Source organism: Pelmatolapia mariae, linkage group LG1, assembly GCF_036321145.2.
Source record: "Pelmatolapia mariae isolate MD_Pm_ZW linkage group LG1, Pm_UMD_F_2, whole genome shotgun sequence".
NCBI classification, from domain to species: Eukaryota; Metazoa; Chordata; class Actinopteri; order Cichliformes; family Cichlidae; genus Pelmatolapia; species Pelmatolapia mariae.
This window is the reverse complement of record NC_086227.1, coordinates 27872074-27898767: the sequence shown is the minus strand read 5'-3', so window position 1 is coordinate 27898767 and position 26694 is coordinate 27872074. Positions and strand designations below refer to the sequence as shown.

Sequence of the window (26694 nt, the reverse complement as noted above, 5' to 3'; positions counted from 1 at the left end):
TTTGGTTGGTTGGGTTTTTTTGTTTGTTTTTTTTAATTTATTTTTTTTATTTTACCCTTATATGTGAATCTATGCTTATATGTAGAAATTTTTTTTTTTGATGTGATGTCGGTCATTCAGACTACTGTATATATGACTCTAAGGACAAAAGACGCCATCAAACACTGTGCTTTTCGTTTTTGTTCTTTGTATGACTTTAATAAACACTTGAATTTAAAAAAAAGATTTACCCTCTGGTGAATGCATTCAGAAACTTGCCCAAGGATATATTGGCATGCAGACTGAAGTAGCCAAGGATTAAACCAGTAACCTTGCATTAGTAGATGACCTGCTCTACCTCCTGTGCTCACCCCTCAAATCCACCCGTCAGGTTAAATTCAGTCAGACCTTTAAGGGTTGGGTCTCCCTTGTAAAAGAGATCTTTGGTCTCAATGGGACTAAATTGGTGAAATCAAAGTTAAATAAATAAAATAATGTTTGTTATGAGTACATTTTAAATATGTTGAACCTAAGTGTTCTCACAGTGCAAATCTTTAACTTACTATATAGAATAATTTCCAAACGACAGCAGGATCATATTCTATAAGAAACAGTTATCATGAGATCATTTTCATTCATCCATGTATTAGAAAGAACTAAAACTGAAGTTATGGTCACAACACTACAGACTTTGATAGCCACTCTCTGTGATTATTGGTGCAGAGCAGTTAGTAGATATAAAACAGGTGGGTACTTGGAGTTCAGAGACACGCTGCCCATCCTGAACTGGAACAACTGGGCCTATGATGCTTTCAGGGCTCTTTCTAAGTGACTCCTCCTCCAACTTGTCCAAATGTTCCTTATGCTCAGTATTTCTGTGCTCTAAAAGCGAAACATCAGGCTGCCTCACCAAACTTGGAATTTCCTGATAGTCGTCATCCACTGCAAGAAAACTGTGTGACCCTATGGGCACACATATGGGGACCTCTTGATAGGACATGTCTGTTGATAGAAGAGGTGAAACCACTGATGGTGAAATACCACTTAGTTGTGCAGGAACTTGACAAGCTGGTGTCTGGTGATCCGGACATCTCTCCATGCCACTGTTACTTGGATGGTAACTAGAGTCACAAAGCATTTCAGCCGTCCCCTGGGTGTTTAAGTTGTCTGTCATAGTCAGATGTAAACAGCCAGGAATGAGGAAGGGATAGGTTTTATTTTCAAATGCAGATACTCCAGAACTCGTTTCAGAGAATAATTCACTTCCTTGTGTATCGTTTGACTGTGTCGGGAGACTGGTGCTCACTGGTAATACTGGGCAAATATTTGGGAATATTTTACACAGCTCATTCTTAGCAGCTTTAGCAATAGAAGATTCTCCATTCACAGCAACGGGGCTTTCAGTATTTGTATAACTGAGATCGGAGGAACCCGTGCTGACCCCGCTGCTTTGCTGAAGGCTTCCACAGCTTGTGTCTGTCAGTGCCATCTTCGATCTGAATACAAAGAAACAATTACTGAAACTGCCAGACATAAATCCTCAAGGAAATGTCTTGTAGTGGTGATGCATCAATGCAGTCAATACTAACCCCAGTTCACTGTCATCTGGAATAAGGGTCTCAACACTTATGGGGGCGATGATGAAGTGTTCAAGTTTCAAGACCTAAGCAAAAGGAACAAACAGTCTTAAACATTTCAGTTAAAGGAGGAAAATCTTTTGGAACTTTGGTATGTTTCTCAAAGTGCCTTTTGTACTCCTTAAGATATCATTCCTGGTTGACTTAGTTTGCCCTGTTATTGGGACAATGGGATTTAGTGACGGATTTTACTGTAGAAAAACCCTGTTAAGCTGCTACTTTGCTTATAGAGGAATAACGGGTTTGTCTGTTTACAGAGCAGTTAAAACATGTCCTGTTGCATTGTTAAAAAATCCAGAGCTGGATTCTGATTTCAGCACAGGTGGTTTTTAAATTACATTGTGCACAATTTCTGTTAAATCCTAGCATTTGTGAAGGCCATTTGACTCCAGGGCTGATTATGCCATGAACAATGAAAAATTAAATATAGTGTCACTTAAAACAGGCCACAAATTCAAGTTCAGCTGTAGTCCCTGCAGATCAGCTGATTTTTAGTGCCAGTCTTCATCAGCTGATGGCTAAGCAGATACATTTCTATTCGAATCGCCAAATGTTGTCCACTAGATGCATTAGATTTTCTTTTGACTATAGCAGTCCTGATAAAACTGCTATTTATAGACCAAATGTAATTATGGCAAATGATGAAAAAGTGATGCAATATAATGATTTAATGAAAATCACCAAAAGATTTTAAATTGTTAATAATTATTAATAATAAAGTAAATGAATGCAACCATTGAAGTTAGAAGTTTTTGACCTCACCTGTCTCACCTTCTGCTCACTTGGATTAATATTAAGAAAAGAGGGATTTGTAGTTTTCGGAACTGCATCGTAATATATTTTTCTCAACCTAAAAGGAAATGTAGGAAAAAAATGACGACCCCATTCAAGTATTTAGGGGAAATATGCACTGACCGAGGCACAAGAAAAACTTGTTAATCTACATGACTGACTTTGCATAACAGCCATATTTAGCAACGCTGAGGATGACTGCAGCAATGCTGAGGGTGATGATGATAACCAACATCAGGTTGTGGCGGGAAGGACCTGTGAAATAACATGTATGAAATAAGTTTAATAATCGCAGTGTTTGTACAGATGTTATACAGCAGAGAGATATAGTAGGATAAAGTGCATAGCATATGCTTATATGTCTGCTAACAGACTTGTATTATGTGTTAGATGTGTTGTGTTGATGACATCGTGTGTCACTACTTAATGCTATATAATTCCTAAACAGTTTCTTCATATTGCCACAAAAGGATTGTTTTTAGTTATTTATTTATACCAATGATAGTGTCCCATTGCATTTGCTTATACTCTATGCACCCTCCAAAATGTAAGTTACAAAGATAAAATATACATTTTTTAAAAAGTCTTCATACTGTATCTTATGCTATACACGGTATGAATGTTCAGATCAATACTACTTAAAACAGGGCATAGCATCATAATTTATTGATTTATTGTTGCTTTGTTGTTCAGGAGATTAAAAAAGAGAAATTAAAACTGTACATATTATACATACAAACTATTTATCTCTTTGCTTTTGAGATATTCACAGATCCTTTATATTCGAATACACTTCTAAATTCACTTTTAATGTTACAATCTAAGGAGCTCATCTCCACTTTTCTCTGGACACAACGGCTTCCATGAAAGTTAGTTTGAGAGTTAATATTAAAACTCATATTATTTTTCAGCTGAATGTGTAATAGAAATATAATTAGGGCCTCTTAACACAGTTAAGAAATACAGAATTTACTGTTTTACAACTGAAAAAAGACAATACTTACCAGTTTTAAATTCCCACTCTTCGCTACTGTCACTGAACTTGCCACTCAGACTTAAGAAGCTTTTCACGCTGACCACATATGCTGAACTTGGATCCAGGTCTTGACCTTTTATTACATAGTAATTTAGTCCATCAACTGTGGCTGGTTTGAAACGTCCAGATGTCTAGTATGGAGGAACAAAAATGAGTTTGACAGTTGCCCATGTTTACATCTCCAGAACAAATAGTTACCGTGGCATTGTTCCTACCTTTTCTGTTTCTCCTTTTTTATAGTAAGTCAGCTCAGCAGTCATTTCATTGTTTAGAAATCCCTCCATTTCTGACGTCCACATGACTTCAAAATTCCCTTTGGATTCATTGACTGATTTGATTGTTGGAGTTCTTGGTTTTACTGTACAGAAACAGAAACAAAAGAGCATTTACGTGAATGTTTGTTCACCTCCAGAGAGTCATTCTGGCAGATGCAGAGTTATGGGCAATAATTTGAAAGAAGCCAACGTACTGCTCTCTGTGACATTGATAGCTTTTGACTCCATGATGTTGCCATCTTTCCAGACTTTTGCTGTGAGAGTTTCTCCTAGCACACGCATCACTGTGAAGGAGTAACAACACTTTCCAATGCCACACTGTTGTACAGTGCAGTTCTCACTGGGGAGCAAAGGATAATATGCAAAACACTTTAATTAAACATTCATATGCCACAGCATATTTACACTGCCAGCCACAGCATTGAAACCACAGACAGATGAAGAGAGTAACAAGTAATGACTATCACATTAAATGCAGTGTTTTGATGATTAACCTTGGATTCCAGTTACACCCAACTAATCATCTTTGGATCATGCTAACCTCCCGATACAACAATGCCACATTTTTATCCTTTGTAAACATGTCCCACATACTGAAGCAGTGTTACTCTAGTTTACTAAAGTCATTGTTTAAACGGCACAAAAATTATGGCATAAAATTAACAGTGCTCATCTATTGACATATTCCCCTGAATCCCAAAGAAGATTAACAGACAGAAAAGCAGCTGAAATTTGTCAACTTTTTAACACTTACAGATTAAAAAAACAAAACAACCTAAAGAAACAAAAACAAATTTGGGAAAACTGTATTAAAAGTACAATATGTTTGTTCTTCACAAGAATGTACCAACCATTTAACTTCCATAGCTTATTATGTTAGTTGTTTGGTTTGGTTTTTTAAAAGTTTGACATAACTCTGTGCACATTCATTTTACCTCTCAGCAATACTGAGTTTGCTGGGATTTCCACTCAGAACTTCCACACAACAAGAACTGTCTAGAAAGCGAATGGGGAATACAACGAAGAGCAAAAATCCAAACATCCCAATCTAACTGAGAATCCACTCAGTGTGCCAATGCAAGTCCGATCATATACAGCCCACCCAGGAACCCCCACACAGGACCGGGCAGATACCCTCAGATAAATCGTGTCCATACCCGGACACGTAGGAGCTAGTAGCAAAAGCAGCACCCAGTCAAAGTAAGCCTGTTGGTTTTAATGCCATGGCTGATCGGTGTAATACTAAAATCATCGATTAAAAACACGCCGGTCATACTCGTCTTGGAGAGTCATGCTGTACTCAGTGCAGTTTTGCAGCTCCAGCTCACACTGCATCACCTGGACAAAGTCGTACGTACATTCAATGTTGAAGCCAATTGTCGGATTCTTTCCTGAACGAAACATATTATACAAATACGTAAATTATGAGTGCTCACACAGGGCTCACACAGACTATCTAATTACAGTATTATTATTATTATTATTATTATTATTATTATTATTATTTTACTGTAATCCACATACCAGGAAGTACGGTCGCAGTTATGTATCCAAAAAGAAGCACTGTATAAGAGATCCAGTTGCAAACTTGTCTGGAAGAAAAAACGAAAATGAGATCTTTTCTTTTAACAAACCTGACGGATTCGTGAAGAAAGTCAAATTTACGTTATCCAGGTTACCTGTTTGAATCCATTACGAGACAATTTAGTTCGCGTATTTTCATAGAAAGCGGTCTACTCGGCTCCAGCCTCTATCCATTCGCACAGTGTACCGCTTACGTCCGAGTCTCACAGTCTTTCTCATGTGAAAGCTGTTGTAGGATGTATTGCACCACTCATTTAGGGGAAGTCAGACTCACTGACTTTTCTTTGGAAGGACAGTACCGTGCGTATAAAACCGGGGGAGGGGGGAGTAGACTTACTGTAAAACACTGTAAAATCCCAGTTTGGCAGTAGAGTGGGAATATGGAAAGTTATGGAATAAAAACGATGGAATCATTTAAATTAAGCAAAATTTTCCTCTTTCTTTTTCACGTGCACATTATCGACAGGAACAAACATTACCAATTATATTTTGTTGGGTCTCTAAAGGTCACTGGCTGTCCTAAGCTGTTTTCTATTATATTTATTCTGAAAGTCTCTGACCGCTTGTGTGTCATACTGTCAGAGGCTTGCGTTACTTAACAGGCTACGTATAGTAAACTGAACCTGAACGTGAAATTATACAGCTTTCATGGAAACATTTTAGGCCTACTATTGCACATAAAAAAAATAATGCCTTGATTCTAGAATTGCGATATGTCATTCTTGCTCAAAGGTCGTTTTTATTATATGGAGAACATGAGAGGAACAAATAAACCATGTATAAATAATTTGGAAAAGTTATGATAAACACTGTATGATTATTTGTGACATGCTAGACAATAAACAAGACAACAAACACAAATGATTCTATTCTATTCTTAAGGATATTTTTAATTGGCAAATTACTGCTGCAGTTTTGCAGTTTGATTAAAAAAAATACAGTTCACATTTTCAGCATTTTTTGCACAGTCAATAGCCATGACGTGACATAAATTTCTATATAGACTTATTTTAGGTTCAAAACATAACACACAATTACAAGAAACCTTAGACCCATACCAGGCACATTTTAATGAATGTATACCCATGTATAGTGTAGCACTAATTTTCATTCACTGATGATGTAAAAGGTGAGGAACATGTTTTAGTCACGTTGACAGGAGGTTTATGTGTCCCCTTTCATCTTCTTCCACAAAGTGGAATGTATATAAAGCAAGTTGTGGTGTTTAACATGAAAGTATTCTCAGAGGAATTTCTTTGTTGGAAGTCAAACTGCCATTGTTCGGGTGCAGGAGTCAAACCTGAGTTGTGTTGGATGTATTTTGGTTATATAAATGTATTGAGGGTTACACTTTACTTTACTTTAAGCTTTTCCTCTGTATGTGTTTCAGGGTAATTTTCGGATCTCTGCCAACTTAGAACACCTGGGCAGTGTGCTCCCTGACTTCAAATATGTTATTGGCACTCCACACTCATGTATCCACGCCCAAGACTGAGCCTACTGGTTTCTATACTGTTACGTCCCCCCCACCATGGTGGCGGCAAAATCAGTTTTCCAACAAAATGTTTTGTTTAACTGCCAAAAAAGTGATCCTCACTTTATGTCATGGCCTTATGAGCCAGGATGTTTCCTTGAACTGTCTGAAGTTCACTGAAAACAGGAAGTCAGCATGGAAAACAATGGGAAAAACATGTGTGCTTTTGTGTGTATGTGCAAAGATAATTTCATCACGTATTTGAAGTATATGGAAATTAATTTGTGATATTATCAAATAAATACAAAGATAGATAATTTAAATACAAGTGTAAATATTTCATATGAGACATAGAGACATAAAATGTACATGTTTAAAACTCGTTGTGTGAGAAGTAAACTGTTTGCTTTTGTGTGCAGTAAACGGCCCCAACTGTTTAATTACTCAAGAATAGGGGTGGGCGGTATAAACGGTATACGGTAGAAATGATATAAATTTGGCCAACGGTAGAGATTTCGCTCTACCGCGATAGTGGATGTTGATGGTGTCATCAAGCTGCGCCTGTTTTGGTCGAAAGCATTGCAGCAGCTGCAAACAACATCATCTGCAAATTATGCCGGGCGACAGTAATAGCAAAGAGACGCTTTTGGAATATGGGGAAAGGCAAAAACTGCGCTTCCTCCACTTCCCTACCATTGATTCATTGATGCTGAATTCTCTCGCAGCTGCTCTATTCCCATTTTGTTGCAGTATATTAATGACTAACCTCGTATTGTGGATGGATTATCTCATTTGCTCTCCTAACTAAGTTTGGTCCGTTTATAACATCCTGCCATGCAATTGCATTTGTCCCTAACCACCAGAAACCCTCACGTTAACTTTTATCAAGTGGAAAAAGGTTAGCGTTCATCCTTCAGCTTCACTGTGCTAATGTTATGCTAACGTAGCTGTTTTGTTAGTGATCACGTAGGACATCATTATATACCAGCTAGTCCGACTTCAGTAACCCTACAAAAGTCACTGTTTTAATTTTTTCAGAAATCTCTCAGTCAGAACATGGCATATCATGTTTAGGTGGAAACTAGCGAGCTAATTTCCTGCTAACTTCTAACTCCGTTGAATTTAATAAATCTGTTTTCATGTATGCCTGAATGTTAAACTTAATTGTTACACCTGGTAAAGCAGCAACGCTGATCATTTTATTAAAGATGAAAGAATTTAGACAGTTTTTAACTCTCAGTGATGCCGCAGTGTTCCTTTGACTTTGGGACCTGAAGCAGATGGAGTTTTGGACCCAGATTACTCCGCAAGGCTCCTGACTACGGCAGCCGTAATGCTCCGGCAAGCCATCAAGTGGTGCCCCTTCATAGCTTACCAAAGTCGTACTAAAACATTTTTGACAGATTTCTGTGCGCCATGTACTACATAAAATCGGTTCGAGGTCAGTAAGCACAACCAGAATTCATACATAAGGCACACTGTCGATTTTTGAGAAAATTAAAAGATTTTAAGTGTGCCTTATAGTGTGTAAAATGCGTTATACAGAAGAAAAGAATATATCACGATATATATCGTTACCCCACATGCTTCAAATTATACCATGATATGGTTTTTAGGCCATATCGCCCAGCCCTACTCAAGAACATCTCTTTAAACAGTCTTTTCTCTTACCATTGAGTTTCTTTTCAGATCCAGAATATATTAATTTCACATGAAATCTTTGTATGATATTGAAGCCTTTTTTGTGGTGAATTATGTACACAAGAAGGTCCTAAAAGGGCTTTCTCAATTAATGTCTGATTTTTTTTCTCTCTCTCAATTAAATAATTAACACAAACAACCAGTTGTGCTGTTAGGTTTCCTGTAGGTTTTGTTTCATAGCTTTCAATTTTCTCCTCAAACATAAAGTGGCTTGGTGCCAAAAGAAAGAAAAAATAGTCCGACGTACTAACCAATCAACTATTGCAGACACGGTCTGTTAAACACGGAACAATCAGGCTTACGACACATTGCAGGAAATCTGTCTGGTCTTGCAAGTGCATTGTCAAAGAAGACATTTTCGTTTTTCCCTTTAAGTTTTTCAAAACACTAACCAATCCTGCACCAGCTATGGATATAAAATCTCAAGACTCAGTTGTGTTCCTAACATTGGACAAGCTGACTCTTTTTCACACGAAATTGTCTTAGACTCTGGATTGTACAACTAACATGTCGGCTTGGCGCAACAAACAAAACTACAGTTTTTTAGAAAGTTTAATGAAGAAACTAGACAAGCTGGTGCTCTTCAAGACAGCTAGTAATTTCACACTCACAAATATGAGACAATCCTGAGTTTCAAGTTCTTCAAGTTCTCTTCTGGTTCAGTTCATCTGTTTGTGTCTAAAACAGGCTCGAAAGATGATTCCTGATGTCTGTCAGTAGGTTGTCAGTTAGTATTATTACTGGTACTTCTCATATATACACATTTTAAGCAGTGTTCTTTCTGAAATCTTCGGTATCTTAAATATTATGACACGTCACATTTATATTTTTTCATCGTCTCAGACCTTATAAAGCATATGGTGTTTGAAAGTAACCAAAAAGAGTGTGTGTGGGTTTTTTTTTAAATTAAACCACCTGTGTATGTAAAATGAAATGCCATGTTTATATTTCCTTAAGAGAATATACTATTATTGAAGAGCTGTGTGCAGTTTCCGCACCCATACATTACATTCTCTGAATAACTTAGGGTGGTGACCACTTAAAGAACAGCAGTTTTTCTTTTATTTGCAAAGCTATCCTTAATAAAGTACCATTCTATTTATTTAGAATGATACTTTATTAAGGCTGAAGTTCAAGCCTTATTTTGAAGGTCTCTTGCCGGATGTATAATGTATTTTTTATACCCGCTGGCTGCGGCTGCTTCTGCTCTCTGACTAAAATGTCTATCGTCAGTTTTGATAAATTACCTCAGGTATCAAAGATTTGGATCGCTCTGAGGCGGCTTGACAAAAAAGGTTCGTGAGTTTGTGTGAGTTTCTCGTCATCTCGTCAGCCGTGATTTTTTTAATTACTCACTGATGTCAGTCTGTGCGTCTGTGTCCATGGCAACCAGCCCCTTTAACCCGTTAAAGTCTAAATGAGGATTATGTGCTCATATTTTCTTTTTCTTTTTTTTCTCCAGATAATATAAGTTAAATCCATTTAAAAAAAATTTTTTTTACATATTATTTTTTGCTTTATCAGGTAATCAGGCAATAACGTATTCATAAATAACCCCACCGACCCCCCAAAATGGTAGGAGCATTTCGCAGGTGACTGTTATTAGCATATATTAGACCGCGAGCTCACATCTAAAATTATTATTATTTTTTTTTTCTTAAAAAGAGCCAAAGAGGGAACGAAAATCTGATTATAGGATTACTAGAATCATGCAATTGGGTATTTAGCAAATATATTAAACGGTTAATTTTAATAAGAGATGAATGAAATACTGTAACAATCAACAAGTGTTCAGATGTGAGTGTTTAAAATCCATGTCAAATTTTAAGAAATCTGCTTTGAAAACATTTGTGCCTAATATAGTTTTTTTTCTTTTCACAACACTTACACATAATGTATAACTAAACAATCTACAGTTAAATGAAAATATTAAACACAACAAATGTCTCTAGTTAACTATAAAGTCCATTCACTTGGATTGTAAATTAGATTTTTCGTGACACTCATGTGAAGTGTGCTACCATGCATTCAAACACAGTATATGTAAATCCAGCTTTCTCATGACGGCCATAAGACATAAATAAGCACTTCTGTGTTGAGAGAGATTATACTAAATATGCTGCTTTTTAGATCTGATGCACTGATAACATTCAATTAAGTTCAATCCAATTCAATTTTATTTTATTTATGTAACCTCAAATCACAAAAACAGTTGCCTCAAGGTGTCTACTAAGTATACTAACCAAATGTCCAGCTACTGGCATGTTTTCCACAGCATTGGTGGCTGTTTTGGCTTATATCTTTATAAATCATAAGTGAATGATTGATTAACCATTAATAAATGCACTGTTTGCAATTATGTAATGGTAACATTGTAAAAAGTAGACTCTTACATTTACTTTGCTGCAGATGAAAAAGTGGCTACTCTTCGAGAAGTGTCTATTCCCCCAGCTGCTGCTGTTACCATCATCGTACAGGTATGCATTCATCCATCCATTGAGTCAGCCAATCAACTTTAAAACCTCAAAAGTTATACATTTAATTCTCACAAATAAGCATTTAAAGCAGACATTAAATTTAAAGATTTAAAATGATCACAGTCCTCACAGCATTTGTTGAGATTTGATTAATCTTTTATGGGTAATTATGTAATTGTTCTTTCTTATCATGTGTATTTTTGGATTGTTTTGTTTTGTTTTTGATGTTTTGACTTTGACTTTAAATCATTGATTGTTAATATTATTCAGTATAAAACGTGAATGTGCTCTGTTGTTGTTTACTTATTAAAATATTGCCCATTATATTATATTATATTATATTATATTATATTATATTATATTATATTATATTATATTATATTATATTGTATTATATTATATTATATTATATTATATTATATTATATTATATCACCTTTTCAGATTGTCAGCAGGGCTTTTGGGCTGAACTGTTCCAGTGTTGTGTTCAAGGTACATGTGTAAAATACAGGCATTTCTCTAAATGTTTAGTGGAAGTGGGTCCATGTGTCAAAAATGATTAATGAAAAATTTTTGGGGGGGAGCTCTTGAAAACACAACAAGCTGATAAGTTTCCTCTGTGTGTAGATAAGGAACCATCATGGCCATCTTATCCCTCTGAACAGCTCCATCCCTGCTAACAGCAAGCACATGTATGTGGTCTGGTGATGTAAAAGTCTTTACATTTAATCACTGCATACTGAAAATATATAATCAAGCAGTTATATATTTTTCTTCACAGACCTTACGTGCTTGAGGTTGCAAAGATCTTTCAGCATGGTAATCAGTGTGTTTATCTTTAACAGTCTGTAAATGTTTCTACATTTCATAATCCTGTTAATGGAATAACTATAGCCAATCAGCTTAGCTTATGGGATATACAAAGGCAATGGAATTATGAACAAACCTTGTATCAAATGTGGTGCTGGGGGTGGTCCCAGCACCTCTATTCTTGAAAAAGTATTTGCAATGATTCATTTGCTGTAAAAGAAAAATATAACAGAATATAAAGTATTAGATTTTCTTGTCATGGGACAGTTTTTTAAACAACATACAGAAATTTTAGAAGGTATCACAAATGGAATATCCTAAAGACTACTCTTGGTCAGCATCCACATCCTGTGAATGGAACCACAACTTTAATAGTAGCAGTGAATGGACTTATTTTCCTTTATTTTGGATGGGAAACACATGAAACACATAAAACATGAATCAGTTTATCATGGCTAAATTATTCTACAAATAGTAAAGAAGATTATAGACTTCTCTGTTTAAATCACTATAAATATACAGAAAGAAAGATCACTACAATGTGTAGTCCTGAACAAAAAGGCACTTTTTTGATTTCTGTTTGGTTTCATATTACTTCAGTGTGTCCCAAGCCGAGAACCATCCCCATGACTGTGATCAATAAAACTATGAAAACAAGACTGCAGACTATTGAAAGAAGGGTAAGTGCAAGTATTCTTTAATGAGAATGCAGTGCAGTTAGTGGTTTGGCAGTGGTCCACAGACTGATCTCTGAATGAATATATTAACGACTTAATAACAGATGCTACTTGTCTGTAAATGATTTTAGATTGTATTTTTAATTATAGATACAGAGACTGGAAGACCTTCTACCTCAAGTCAAACTCAGGCGTAATGAAAAACTAACCCAGGTATTTAAACTTTCTTAAAGCGATGAATGCACTGAGAAACATAGCACAACCATGTTGAAGAGTTTTAGCCTCTTCATCAAATCTCTTAACCCATTAAATCCCAAAATTTTCCCTGCAAAATAAGTGCATGCATTTTACTCCTTAGACATCCCCTACACACAATATGTTTAATTTTTTTTTTATGTCATAGGGGGTTAGAACAGCAACAGTTGTTCCCAGTGGGTTTAAATGGGTTAATATTACAGTGAGTTTTAAAAAAAAAAATCAAACACCGGGTCATTATTTTTTTGTCTGTATCAGGAAATTGAATGTCTCAACCAGAAGTTGAGGTTTCTTCATCAGAGAATGCAGGTAAATCAAAAGTAATTACCATCCAACTTCTGCACACAGGGTAGTTTAGTAACTAACTTAAAAAGTGAAAATCTATTATGGCACATTCACATAGGATAAGGCAGGGTAAGATATCCTTTATCGATCCCCTTGTAGGGAAATTCATTCCCTTCCTTTCACTCATCAGCATAAGGAGCAGTTGGTATTCACTGTCAAGTATCTGGTGGACCAACTCCAGTTAGAAGCCAGTGCCTTGAACAAGCACAAGCTGACATGAGAATTAACCTAGCGTATTTTTTTTTTAAATTATAAATTAAAATAAAGCAAAATGTGTGTCTTTTTTATATAACTCCTGTGTCTATTATGACATTGGGGATTTGTCTATTTATGATGTGCTTTACCACTCATCTGCACGTTAAATAACAGATTGAGATATGCAGCACTTTTATTTACTTTTATTTCAAATACAGTTGAGTATAATGAATAATGTGTGTTAGACATATTTGCATTGTTTAGGTGTTTTTCTTTTATGTTGGTTCTGCTCTGATTTGTTGCAGGTAGCAAATTCTCACACATGGAAAGGGGTGTTGATCAGAGCCCCTCTGTGGTAAACTGAGAGCCGCATTTCAACTGCAGAGCAATGGTTACAACTGCCATCATGGTGCATCATGTTACTATGTACAGCTGTTTCATGATTTATGTGCCCTATGTTATAGTGTTTCCAACTACTTATATTATTTATATTAGGATTTCAATCACCTGTAGCCATCCATCTAGTCACAGTCTGGACAAAAAGGCCTTAAACATTTAGATCACAGACTTGTGTTTGTATTTTCCAGGTTAATGCTGATAGTTCTTTAGTGTACTGCTTTTCTGTCTTCAAATGTAGTGAATATATTCCTGTCACCCAAGTATAAGAGCAATATATCTGTAAGACCTTCACTTACTTGAGTAGCAAACAAGTAGCAAACTCATTTTGACTGGTGAACGATGAGTTTGACTGTATACTGTGTGTACCTTGAAATAAATAAAATAATTGAAGGAAATAAAAATAGTCTGACTGCATTATTTGTTATTAATATTTATTCATTTTGGAACTCTTATGCTCAGGATCTTTGTTGTTGTTTTCTCTTACTGGTTATGAAAAAGACAATGGTTGCAAATGTTGGGCAATTTCCTGCCTTTGTAACAAATGATGCAAGCACTGAAACCGGTCAGGTCTGTCACGCAGTGTTCAGTAATTTTTCTTGTGAAGGGGATTATGCATATCCAATTGCGACATAATATGCAAAGGCTAGGTGGCATCATGGGATTTTATGAAAAACTGTCATTTATTTGTCAAAACAAATGCTCAGAAATTGCTCCCTTATTGGTCCCTTTAGGCACTGTGCATTGAACATTTTGATGTTAAAAGTGAGCAGTAGAGTTTGTTTTCAGACACTGCTGAATCATCATACTGGACATAACTTCAGTTTACACGTTATCCAAACAAGTCTTAAATGACTGGATTTGAAGAAGAAAAATGAATACAGACACTTCACTCTGACAAATTTTCCAATTTTAGACAAAAATGATAGGCAAATGGACAAAAAATGTATCTAACAGAAATTAATTTGATTTGTTTTACTAATATGTCTATAATTAAATAAAATACATATCATGCAATAGTTGAAAACATTATTTTATTAAAATTACCGTAGATCCATCAAGAAATGTAGTTTCATGTGATCGTCTTATACAGTAGGTGGCGGTGCATCCTCCAGCTGACTCACGTACAACATGGAAATGAAGACACGAAGAAGTAGCATTTTGTGTACAGTTAGCAAAAGGGCATGTTTGCTATGACGGCATTAAAGTTAGATATTGGCGGGCTTTGTTATGTTTTTCGTACCGTTTGTAATATTTTTTCGTGCTCAAATCCTTCGGTTACAAAAACAGATCAAATAAACAGTCATGTATTAAGCGGGTAATTAACTAGCGGTTAGCCTGCTATCTGCAGTTGCGTGTCTCAGTTGACTGAAATGTCTTATAGACGGGCACTGGTGGATTGTGCGGTGTTGTCTCTGCAAGATCCCTGTGTGTTTTATCCGTGTTGCAGATGCTGTTTCTCCAGGATTGATGTTGACCAGCAGGACACTACGAGGTAAACACAAAGGTTCAGTTGTAGCCGAGAAACGGTAGCATTGTGAAACTCACTTTAGAAACTGTCTGTGCTGAGAGGACTGTATCTAAGTGAGATACAGTCCAGTTAAAAGTGAATGGATTTCTTTTAGAAAATTTAAAAAAAAATTTATACAGTGTATGTTACCTCTGTTACCTGACAGTATATGGACACTGGTCAATCGTCTCTGTGTACCCACCACAGATGCAGATGCTTCAAGTGTGGTTACAAGTGTCTGAGAGAACAGGTGGATTACAGGTACCGTCTCTCACTGAGGGTGGCCCGGGACGGACGTATATTCGGGATAACAGTATTTGGAAACAGCTTGAAACCATTCTTTGGCATTCATGCAAATGAATTACAAAGGTGAGTACAGAAAACCAAATACAAGTTCTTATTATCAAGACTGAATAACTGTTAAAATTAGGGATGGGTACCGGTTTGTTCTGACATAAACGGTAGTAACCAGACCGAAAAGCAGCGCACATTTCGGTGCTTTATTTCGGTGCTTTTTTTTCCCCCCAGAGATGTGATACACTTTAGATTCTAGCCAATCATTTTACGTGTTCGAGGATAGTAGGCGGGCCCAGGTACGTACGTTCTTTTAGAGCAGAGCTACAGATTAAAAATGCCCAAAGCGAAAGGGTCAAAGTCTGGCTGTACTTCGCAGCAAAAGATGCAAACCCAGCAGCCTGCAACAAGTGCTTTAAGGTGATACTGTGATACTGTGCAAAGGAGGTAACTCCTCGAATCTGATGAAATACCTGGCGACGCATAGCGTTTTTTTAAAAGCCGAGAAATGCGTCGTATTTGATAGCTTGCTGCGAGACCTCACACCGAGCACATCTACTGCGGGTGGGTTTCCTGTTATCGGACCTGGAGTTAGCAACATCCCCCAAAAACCCGAAGAGTAGAGTCCTGGCCCCTAGCCCTGCCAGTGTAGCAGAAATGATGACGGATGATGATGGCAGCAGCAGCCGTTCTTCTCTGCGTGAGTAGCTTAATGTTGTTCGTGTGTAATTTACGTTGAGTAGGCTAACCACGTTATTACATTAATGCATGTAAGGTGAACTAGCAAACACCGTCGTAGTTACATGCGGCTGTCTTCTTGTTTGATGTCAGATACTCCCTTCACCCCGGCCAAAAAGGCTAAAATGACCAAAGAAAAATTGGAAAACAGTTAAACATGAGAGGTTTTTGGACAAAGTTTGTGTTTTTTCCATTGATTAAACATTGCTTTCAGCCAAGAGTGATACCATATATGCCCTATAGCTGCAGAAAAGGCTAACATTGTTATCTTTTTACAAAAAAACAGCTAAACATGAGAGGTTTTTGGACCAATTTTGTGTTCTCCATTCTTTAAGCACCGGTTTGAGCACTGTTTAAGCACCGGCAGCGTTTCAAAAGTACCGGTTTGGTACTGGTATCGGATAAAACCTAAACGATACCCATCCCTAGTTAAAATGTTTTCCCAGGTTTAGAAGGAGTATATATTGGGTTAAAGCAGAGGCCATGGATACATATAAGTTGAGGTCATAGTATGTGATGGAGTTGGTGTACTGGTTGTTGTTACTTAGGGTTTACTACACCTCCCTCCGAATATAAGAGGGCGGAGAAAACAGAACACTAGTGAGTGCTTTGCAGTTCAGTACAACACCAGGACCACCATCCACAAAAATGCCAGAATTTAAGATTTTTGCCAAGTTTCTATTAACCCCCCAAAAAAGAAGGAAAGAAATGGCAGTGCTATTGTATTAAATTTAACAGGTGTACCTAATAATATGGAGACAGTGGATACATGCTATTTGTTTTGTACCTCTTCTTTTTAAAGTGTAGATTTTAGTGGTATTTTGTCAGTTTCGAATGACTACAACGTGTGAAGAACATAACATCTTCTCTGCTGGTTAAGTGAAGAGCTGTGTGGGCTTTGTGTCTTTTATAGATTGGTGGAAAACTTGGACAGACCCGTGGAACAATCTAGAAGACTCACATTGCTGGTGAAGGCAGTCGAGGACTGTTTCATTGGCAGACATTTCATTTTTGGTATAAAGGTACATTCATAAATCACGTGTGTAAAAGTATTATGTGACATACTCAAAAGTTATGATCAAAAGTTATTCAAATACATATGAAGACTTAAAAATAGGCATTCAACATTTTAGTCACTATTGCTGTTTGGAGGTTTTTAGTTTTCTTTTTATATAACTTGAAATCAGTGACTTCGTGGTCACACAAAACAGCAGAAATTAACTCAAACTCAATTTTCCAGATTTTTTTATTCCTGCTGTTACTTTGAACATAAAATGATTACAAAAACATGAAAAGCAAGACAAACTGTGCAACAATGAAATAATAAACTTCTCTCCACATTTCACAATTTTAGTTTCTCAGTTCACCATTAAAGAAAATAAAATAATAGGATCAACATATGTCCAAAATGTGTTCTAATTATGCTTAATTTATTTTTGCTTTGTTTGAGCTTAGCTGTCTGTGGTATCATCTGTGTTGTTTAGGTGATGGAAGCAGAAAGTGCACTTTGGTTTGGAGGACCTGTTCCAAGTGGCTCCAGCAGTAAAAATGCAGCACAGTTTGTTGCTACTCAGATGATTCTTCCCAAAGCAACGGGAATGGGAGGATGCACCGTGGTCAGTTATTTTTGGATTCTTCTTCAGAAAGCTTCTGACTCTGAACTTGTATCTGCTGATACCAGCAGAATCTCCAGTCTTCCAGCAACAACCCCGCTCCTCATTCATGATCATTCTCCAACTAGCAGCTTTAGTGATGCCACACTATCTGCCTCTCATCTTTTGCCCCGATTACTTCAAAGGTAATGAAATTAAGAAATGATACAATCTTCTGTATTTTGTGTCCAAAAAACCCTACTAACTAGAGAGTCATGTACTCTTATGTACTATTCCTTTGTAGGGACTACAAAATAACAATAAATGGCTCTGAAAGCCAAAGTAAAAATCACTCATAAGCTCCTGATATTGACTTCTGAGCATGTGGGTGGAGGTGCTATTACATTACATGCAAAAATGATAATTGATAATAGCTTTTGTTTCCTTCCTAGATCACGTTACAGAGACTGCACCCTTACTCCCACAGCTCAATGGCAGCAATCACTTGGACTGGTTACCTCATCAGCAGAGCAGGAAGAAGGCTGCAGTACCCAGGAATGTGGAGATGAAAACAGAAGTCAGGCTGACAAAAGCATAACACCATATCTTGCACAGAGGGGCTGCCAGGAAAACCAAAAAGTGGCAAAGGACTTGGCTCCTTTTTTCTCATTGCAGCACAGTTTTTATGATAGTCCATCATCTGAGAAGGGAGCTGGAAACAGCCCTAGCCTAAAGACTTGGTTAAGGCCGTCCCAGTATTGTCAGAATAGCCCTAAAGAAAAGGAGTTTTCTACTGGACAGCTCACCAGAACATTTTCATCAAGCTCATTGGCTTGGAATGATTTGCCTTTCTCTGAAAGTCTGACAGAGTTTTTATGTGAAGCCAATAAAGATTTTGACACTGATAGAGATACGAAACAAATTCAGAATGTTCACTGGAAGGAAGTAAAGGCAAGAAATAACCTGGGAAACAGCAGCTTAATAAGTGAAACATCATCTTGCCAAAGAAATGCACAAATAACAGACAGGCATTTGCAAGCATTGTTGGATGCCACTAATACGCCTGCAACAAGTGGATGTGGCTCACATGATTCAGCCAGCAAAGAATGCAAGAACTCTGTTCTGTTTGTCAAAAGGAGTCAAGCTAGAAACATTTATTCCCATGGGTGTTATCAGGTGGATGGCACAGCTAGTTCACTGTCTTTTCAAAAGGAGGAAGAAGAGCAGCTTGAGGGGGATGCCTACAACTGTTCAGCAGATCTGTTTGGTAGCTCAGTCACGATCAATCTGGAAACGGAGAGGTTCACCATGCATGCAGAAGCCGTCGGTGATGGCATGGAAGCTTGCTCACAGTTTTCCAAGGCAGACGAGCATCATCTGATTTATGAAAATGCGAATGCGACACAATCAACACCAGATAAAGGGAAATTTAAAAAAAGTAAATGCAGGGAGAGTTTGATTCCACAAGACACAAAAGAATTTGACTTTGTCCCTCCCTCTCAGTCCACACCCATTGTAAAACTAGGCGTTGTATCATACTCACGTGTTGACTTGTACAAAAGTGTGACAGGTGAATTCAGTTCACAGCCTGTCAATCAAAAAAGTTTTAATGCAAATTTACATGAAATGGAGAGTAAAAACAATTCTGTTCATAAACTGAACTGTGGTAATGCTGACCAGGCTTTGCAGAGTGAGATGGAATCTGTCAAAGAAAACTTTGTGTGGAGAACTACATCCAGCAGGCACAGCCACAAACTTACTCCCAAAAGAAAATTCTTGAAACCAGTCGAGCATAAAAACAGTCTACATTCTCTGCAGCACCTTAGGGTGCAGGGAGAGGCTCTAAACCGCATGTCAATCAACTGTACAGCAAGATTTATTGATGTGTCAGAGTGTGGTTATGAGGACAATGAAGCAATTGTTCCTCCTACACCTGCGAGTAAAATCCAACAAAGTGTGCCAATCCGAAAAAGAAAGCTGACAGACAACAGCAACAATTTTGGTTCCATAGAGTGTGTGCTGAGAAAGACAGAAAATCGTGACAGTGAAGAAGTTAGCGAAAGGATTCATGGGAGCCAGATATGTGACTGCTCTAGAGATCTGTTCTCTGACTCTTTCTGAGACTTTGTGTTGCAGAGTGACTTGTAAGAAATCGTGCTCCATTGTATTGGAGTAATACTGCTGCTATTTTACTGTGTGAAACAGAAAAAGAGGGCTCATATATTAAACACTATAGATAGGAGAGAGATGCTGTCTTGACCTTCAAGTTTGCACTTTGACTGAAAGTGTAATAAATTCTCTTCCTTCGCCTTTTTCATCAAATGCTTAGTCTAACTCAATTCCATGTTTTTAATTTTTATGTACTGTTTAGAAAGCGCTTTTAATTAAATGAAATATATAAACATGTTACATTTACCACAATCATTGCCTGGTCTTATTACAACCTGAGCTTAGCAGCAGTTAAGGTGGGGCAAAATCTCATCAACGACTATGGTTTTTGAAACATGCATAGAATGTGTTTGTATGTCCACATACTTATAGATCCATGTTTTTGAAAGTATCACTGCCTTTTTTGAACACATTAAGGCTTTTTTCTAAAGGCTCAAGTGACTAAAAGCTTGAGCTCACAAGCCTATGAAAAATTATAGCTATTTACTTTAAGATGTTTGTAAGGTTAATATGTAATTAAGCGGATATTTAATTGCTATCTATTCAAGGACAACATTTTTATGCTTTCATTTGTTTATATTAATACATGCCAATATAAATAAAGATTAAATACTATTACAAAAGATTATTTATGGAACAAAGGTCCCCAGATAGTTTAAGGCATGCTTCAGACCACGAAAGCCAACAACACTGTCACATCCTGAAAGCTCTCCAGTATAATTTGAATCACACCAGAGTCCTAAGCAGACCTACTGTTCTCCTGGGTTCACACTGCAGTTGTGCCTTTCGAGGGGTGTTTATGTTGGGATGAGTGTGTAAGGTGTCATGCCAGAGAGCCAAGAATAGCAGCAATGACTACAATGTTCTGGGGGTGTGATCAAAATAGAGAGAGGGAGATGAAGACGATGTTACATTGGTAAAACTGGAAGTGGAACGAGTGAACAGCTGGAGCCTTGTACTGCATGTGTTACAGAAACAAGATTGGCATGTAGTCAGCTGGGTACGGCATTATTGTGTCTGCGTGTGAATGCACGTGCCTCTTTGGTTGGTACTTCTTATCTTAAAAGTGTATATGTGCACAGTTAAACTGATTTTGGAAAACTCATGTGAATACATGTGACATATGAATTCGCTGTTCATTTGGTTTCGCAAATGATTATGCGTGGGTGTATCACAAAGTCTTGGTATGCCAGACAGGTGGTTGAGACTGAAATATCTCTAAATCCCATGTACCATGATGTTAGTAATGGCCATGTGACGATACCTATGATCCCAGTATATGTTAATCTACTTGATGCAATGGCAGAAAATTGCTTTTGAGGATCCCCTGCTTTTATTATATATTTTTTTCCACTAGCAGCACAGGCCAAAGGAGATTATTATCAGAAATAAGTCAAACATTTTTGGTTTACTTCCATGCTGCTTAGTGAGATGTTCTTGGTGTTTGTGATAATCATCAAAGGCCATTATCAGATCAGAATGAAAAAGAACCTATTATACTAGCTTGGTTTTGATTGTTGTTTCTCTTCTGTTAACCTTGCCAAACGACATATTCAACATTATGCTTTGATGTCCTCCAGCAACCATGGTTAACAGCCAACTAATAATGGCCTAAGGGAAATTTTCAGTCACGAATGGATTCCAGGATCTGAGCAGTGTATTTTTGCAAGGCTTTTTCTTGTGGAGAGATGAAAAACAGACCATGTACTTGGTGTCGAGAGCTTTATGAGTACTTGACAATTTCTTTGTGAAACTTTGCTTTGGTGCCTGTTTTTGGGTTAGGTCACAGTGACATCCAGCTACTACTGCAATGTGGTTATTCTGCTATCTGTTGTTAGCTGCTTCATTAATAAAAAAAAACCCCTAATGTATCCTTTAGTTTCAGTAAGTGTAATTACATGATTTATGCAAATAGGAAACACAAAATGAATGTTTTCATATTCTGAATGAATGTGGAAATGCAAATGTGATGATTCAGGACTAGCAAGTATTGAAATTTGCAACTTACTGCACTAGTTTACATAAAATATAGGCGATATAAATGGGATTGTTGTAAATTGTAAATTGGTCCTTAGCCTTTTGAGGCTTTATGAGTAAAGCCCCATAACATGAAATTGTTCCAAAACCTGCAGCTGTGTCTGTGCGCAAGGGAGACACTGCGTTTGCATGCAGCAGTACAGTACGTGAGCTATGTCACCAAGCACCCAGTGAATGGAAACATTCAAAGCCGCGGTGTGCCAAGCTTAAAGTACGTGTGGTACTCTGAGAGAGAAAGGGGTGGGAGGGGCACGGTTACATAATTCAAACAATTATTATATAGGGCAGATCGATTAACTATTAAAATTCTGTTTTTGTTCATACTATGTATATGCTTTCTTTGACGTTCTTTTAAAATTCGGCTGCAGTGAGAGGCAGAAATCATGAGACGCAAACACAGAGTCATGCATTAAGAGTCACCTGGCTGGAGTTGTACTATTAATCATACAGTGATGTCATGCACCTCAACCATTGGCCAACTAAGAGATACAATTTTGTGATCTTTGCCTGTTTATTGTACCTACATTGCACTGTGGCACTTGATGACTTCACAGTGCACATAATAAAAGTACTAATGTTAAAGCGGACATTTTTAACACCTGGCAAAATATTCATTTTCCATTTTCTTGTACTTTCATAAACATGTTATAATGAAACTGACTAAATAAATACAGTAAATATATATATATTTTTGGTTTATATGCATGGTATACTTTGAAAAACTAATATAATTTGTAGCATATGCAATAACTGCACTTAATTCTTCATACTTAAATATTTCTTAGCAGCTAAGAATTTTTCAGTCCTTGACCTTCCTCGACATTTCCTGCGACATTAAGGGTTGTGACCCTCTTTTTAGTGCCACTGGACTTATTTTTATTATTTACTTTGTGATGCAGTAGTAGTGCTACTGCACAATTTTTAGGTTAAATGTCCTGCTGCCTTGTGGACGGAGGTGTGGCTGTGACATTAGAGAGCTAAAGAGATTAGAAAGGCGTGACAGGCACATGGTGTGGAAGGGTGGAGAAATGGCTTAGTATGGCGTTGTCAACAAAACGTCAGCTGAGGGGGACTGGCTCGTAGTCCTGACACTGGAGAAGCTCCCCTCTGTAGAATCAAAGCAAATAGAAATACTTAAATACATCCCACTTTTCTTTTTTAGTGCTAATCATAATGCTTTTGCCTAACTTTACCAATCCAGCAGAAGGCTCTGGTGGAGACTCAAAGCTAAGAGAGTAATTAATGTTTTGATAAGATTAAAATCAGCTGTGCACTCTGAATGTCTCGTTCACGTTCAATGCAGACTATTTTATAACTGTCCATGACCTCTGACCTCTCAACAAAAATAAAAGCTCCTTAAAATAGTTCCTGCGTCTATTCTATTATGGGTATGAGGGACTTAATAAGAGCTTGCACTGTCTTTTGTCTGATGTGAGTACAAACACTGGTTCTGATTGCTTTAGTTCTGTGGTATTTTGTTGGCTGTCCGTGGGCTGGTCTCAGTCCTCTCCCCAAAAGAGGCTATGGAGATTCTGACGTTAGACGCTAGCACTCCTTATAAGCACCTGTCCATTCACGTCACGCCATGCTCCCAATATGAAAAGCGTGTGATTGTTTTCCGAATGAGACAGTGTGCGTAGATAGTAAAGTGGTACTATATATCCTGCATATACAGTTCTTTTCTTCATTTCACTGCAAGCAAGACAGCCGGGGTTTGTTGTTTTTCTTCCAACATAATATGGAGGTAAGGGATCATTTTTCCTAATGTACATTTGAAATAGTATGTTTGATAGGTTTAATAGTCAGGCATAAGTTTGGAGTTCAGAGTAGATTTTTAGCATTTTTATTGTATATTAACAAGAAACAAACACATTTATTGACAGCTGTGTGCATTTAAAATCTGATTTTTTCCTATGTGCTTAAAGTAGTTCTAGAAATTTGGAAAACCTCATAAAGAAATGTCTTATGATTTTAACAGCTTATAGATTTAAGAGAAAGGCAGTCTGCTTTTATATTCTTCGTGTGTGCACATTTTCTTTAATTTGGCAGAAATGGGGACATAAAGCTCTAGAATACATGTCCTTACTAAGTTTTAACATCTGTTGGATGGTGCATTTTAGGACAAAATCTTTAAGCCATCAGAGAAAGCATTAAAATATGCTTTAGATAGTGAAATGTTTAGGAAGCACGCACAGCTTTTTCAGATTTGTTTTGATCACTTTAATTATTTCTTCTGTTCATATAACCTAACCTTGCCACTGTTCAGTGATGGGTGATACAATCCACAAGCCAAATCCAATCAATACAAAAATGTAACCCCGTTTATCTGAAGGCAATAAGGCGCTTTGGCAGTGTGAGCAAAATTATCAGATGTATTTACTCTTTGCAGTGACAAACTGTAAGTGATAAACTGACAAAATTTGGTAATTAAGGAAGTGTAATATTGAGATTCGCCGCCCTAGTTCATCAAACATGGACAGTGGAATCATCTCATTAGCTTCAATGCACTGATTTTGATTAATTTGATCTTGTCACCTGATTAATGCTGTGCCAAGTGTCTTTATGAACGTGTTCGTACTAGCACTTGATTATAATAAGCAAGAATCTATTTTTACTTACTCCTCTGTACTCTCCAGGTGGCACCTTGTGCCCAGGAAGTTGGTAGACATGCAGCATTACTGTTGGCTTATCTGAACTTGCAGAGAAAACAAGGCCAGTTTTGTGACCTTGTGCTCAGACCAGGACAGAATGCAGGTCAACTTTACCCTGCACACAGGTGAGAAAAATAAGCTAATAACAAACAAACACACCAACATATACATATCATCAAACTGCCCAGTGATATCATGATTATAATAACAGTGTATGTCTTACACGATGTTCATGATTTTAGACCTCACCACAAAACTGCTCTTTGTTCCCCCAGATGTGTGCTGGCAGCCTCTAGTCCAGTGTTGGCATCTGTCTTGTCCTCTGCTGGTGCTCTGGTGGAGCTGCAGGCCAAATGTCTCTCTGACTCTGTATTAACACCTCTTTTGGACTATATTTACACAGGGGATTTGCCCTACAATTACGGCCAGCAACAGTATTATAGTCTGCTCACAGCTGCCTGCTACCTGCAGATGGATGAACTGCAAAAGGCTCTGAGGGCTCAACAGCAGACTGAGGTTTGTGCTGCAAATGGTGCAGAGGCTTCTGCTGAAGCTGAAAAGAATTCTTATAGGACAACTGTGACTACCTCCCCTTATATGCCATCAACATCCAACATTTTTACCTTTAGAAAACCTGACGAAACAAACATCTCCAGTGAACAAAGTATGACAACTTCACCAGAGAGAGAGATTCAGTATCAGGATTCAGACAATGTGGATCCGTTTAGTGAAAGTCAGATGCTCTCAGCTGCTATGGATTGCAGCACTGATGAAATAGAAATGGATACAGGTAGAAATAGCAGAGACCACTACAGTGGAAGGGATGCAAGGACTTTCAGCAATCCAAGTGCACCCTGTGGTATACTTGCAAGAACTGAAAGGAGCACAAATGCAGGACATGCCAGACAAGCAACTTATCTAACGCCACAGCATTTGACTCTAAATGTCCCTAGCATTGCTGAAGTGTATCACACGTCTAAAGTGGACAAAGAGGTGGAAAAGGATCGACTTAATCCAGCTGGCATCTGGCAAAGGTACACAGATGACACTCTGGTGAGGACAGCTGAAAATAGGAAGAGCTCATCTTCATCCCCACGTTCATATTGTGGGGCAGTACCTGTCATCTGTCACAGCAGCAGAGCAGCTATCCCCCAGCTAGCAGATGTGTCTCCTGTGTCTCCCTTCCATTCAGCCCTCCAGACTTCAAGCAACTCCAGCAGGTCTCCAGTCTCACGTTCATCAAGCATAGAAAATGACAGCATTGTTGAAGGTATTACATCTAAATGCAAACGCCAATATCAAGCACAGAGCCAGGAATATGGCCACAATAAAAAACACACTATTACACAAAATCTGAATAACAAGGATAATTTAGATCAATGTGCTTTACAAGATTTATATTACAAATCCAGTGGAGGTAGATCTCATTATGACAGCAGCGATTCAGATCATTTTACAATGCAGGACAATGAATGTGTTGACAGAGGATCATCTCACTTTACCAACAATAATGATCAGCATGCTTATTGTGATTCCTTTCAGAAAAATACACACAATCTTAGAGAAGATTCAGTGCTGCAGAGTAAGGACTGGAGCCAAGAATTGAAGCATAAAATTGATCTCAGGTTTGATGATTTCTCACCCAAACAAAAGCAGCTGGATTTCTTTGAATCCTACAATTTCAGCAAATTGGCAACAGCAACAGCGGAACCAGGAGGTCTGAGAGCTGAAGTTCCACTTATTGCTCATCCTGTGGAGGACTTAAAAACAGAAAATCTAGGTCCAGAGGAAGAGGTGAAAGAGGAACACAGTTACTCTAATAGAGTTCCATCTGAAAGTGATAAACAGGACAGCCACTGCAACTATGAACCAAAGAAAGGGTACCCAAACGTATACAGAGCTGACACAAGTGCAAACAATGCTCCTTCTAGCCATGATTCAAACTACAGTCCTACAGCTGTGGAAACCAAAGAATACCATGCTGATAGCTTCCCTAAATCTCTGCAAACTGAAAAGACCTCAGGCACTGACATCACAGAATCACATTCGATTTTTACAATGCCTGTGGACA

General features: G+C 37.6%; 2 protein-coding genes across 2 annotated transcripts; one reads left to right on the top strand and one right to left on the bottom strand.

Annotated features, from left to right (window-relative positions):
• Positions 1-212: 212 nt before the first annotated feature.
• On the bottom strand, positions 213-5509 carry LOC134626070 (uncharacterized). Its single transcript, XM_063471611.1, has 10 exons — positions 5399-5509; positions 5244-5311; positions 4996-5110; positions 3914-4059; positions 3660-3802; positions 3413-3575; positions 2570-2663; positions 2388-2466; positions 1569-1642; positions 213-1475 (listed from the first exon to the last, which is right to left on the bottom strand). The coding sequence occupies exons 1-10, from the start codon at positions 5410-5412 to the stop codon at positions 662-664; spliced, it is 1710 nt and encodes a 569-aa protein (XP_063327681.1). The 5' UTR covers positions 5413-5509; the 3' UTR covers positions 213-661.
• Positions 5510-14781: 9272 nt separating this feature from the next.
• ddias (DNA damage-induced apoptosis suppressor) lies at positions 14782-21877 on the top strand. The gene is made up of 5 exons (XM_063477699.1): positions 14782-15127; positions 15350-15511; positions 17088-17196; positions 17659-17972; positions 18219-21877. Exons 1-5 carry the CDS (start codon positions 15006-15008, stop codon positions 19885-19887), a joined length of 2376 nt encoding a protein of 791 aa, XP_063333769.1. The 5' UTR covers positions 14782-15005; the 3' UTR covers positions 19888-21877.
• Positions 21878-26694: the final 4817 nt, after the last annotated feature.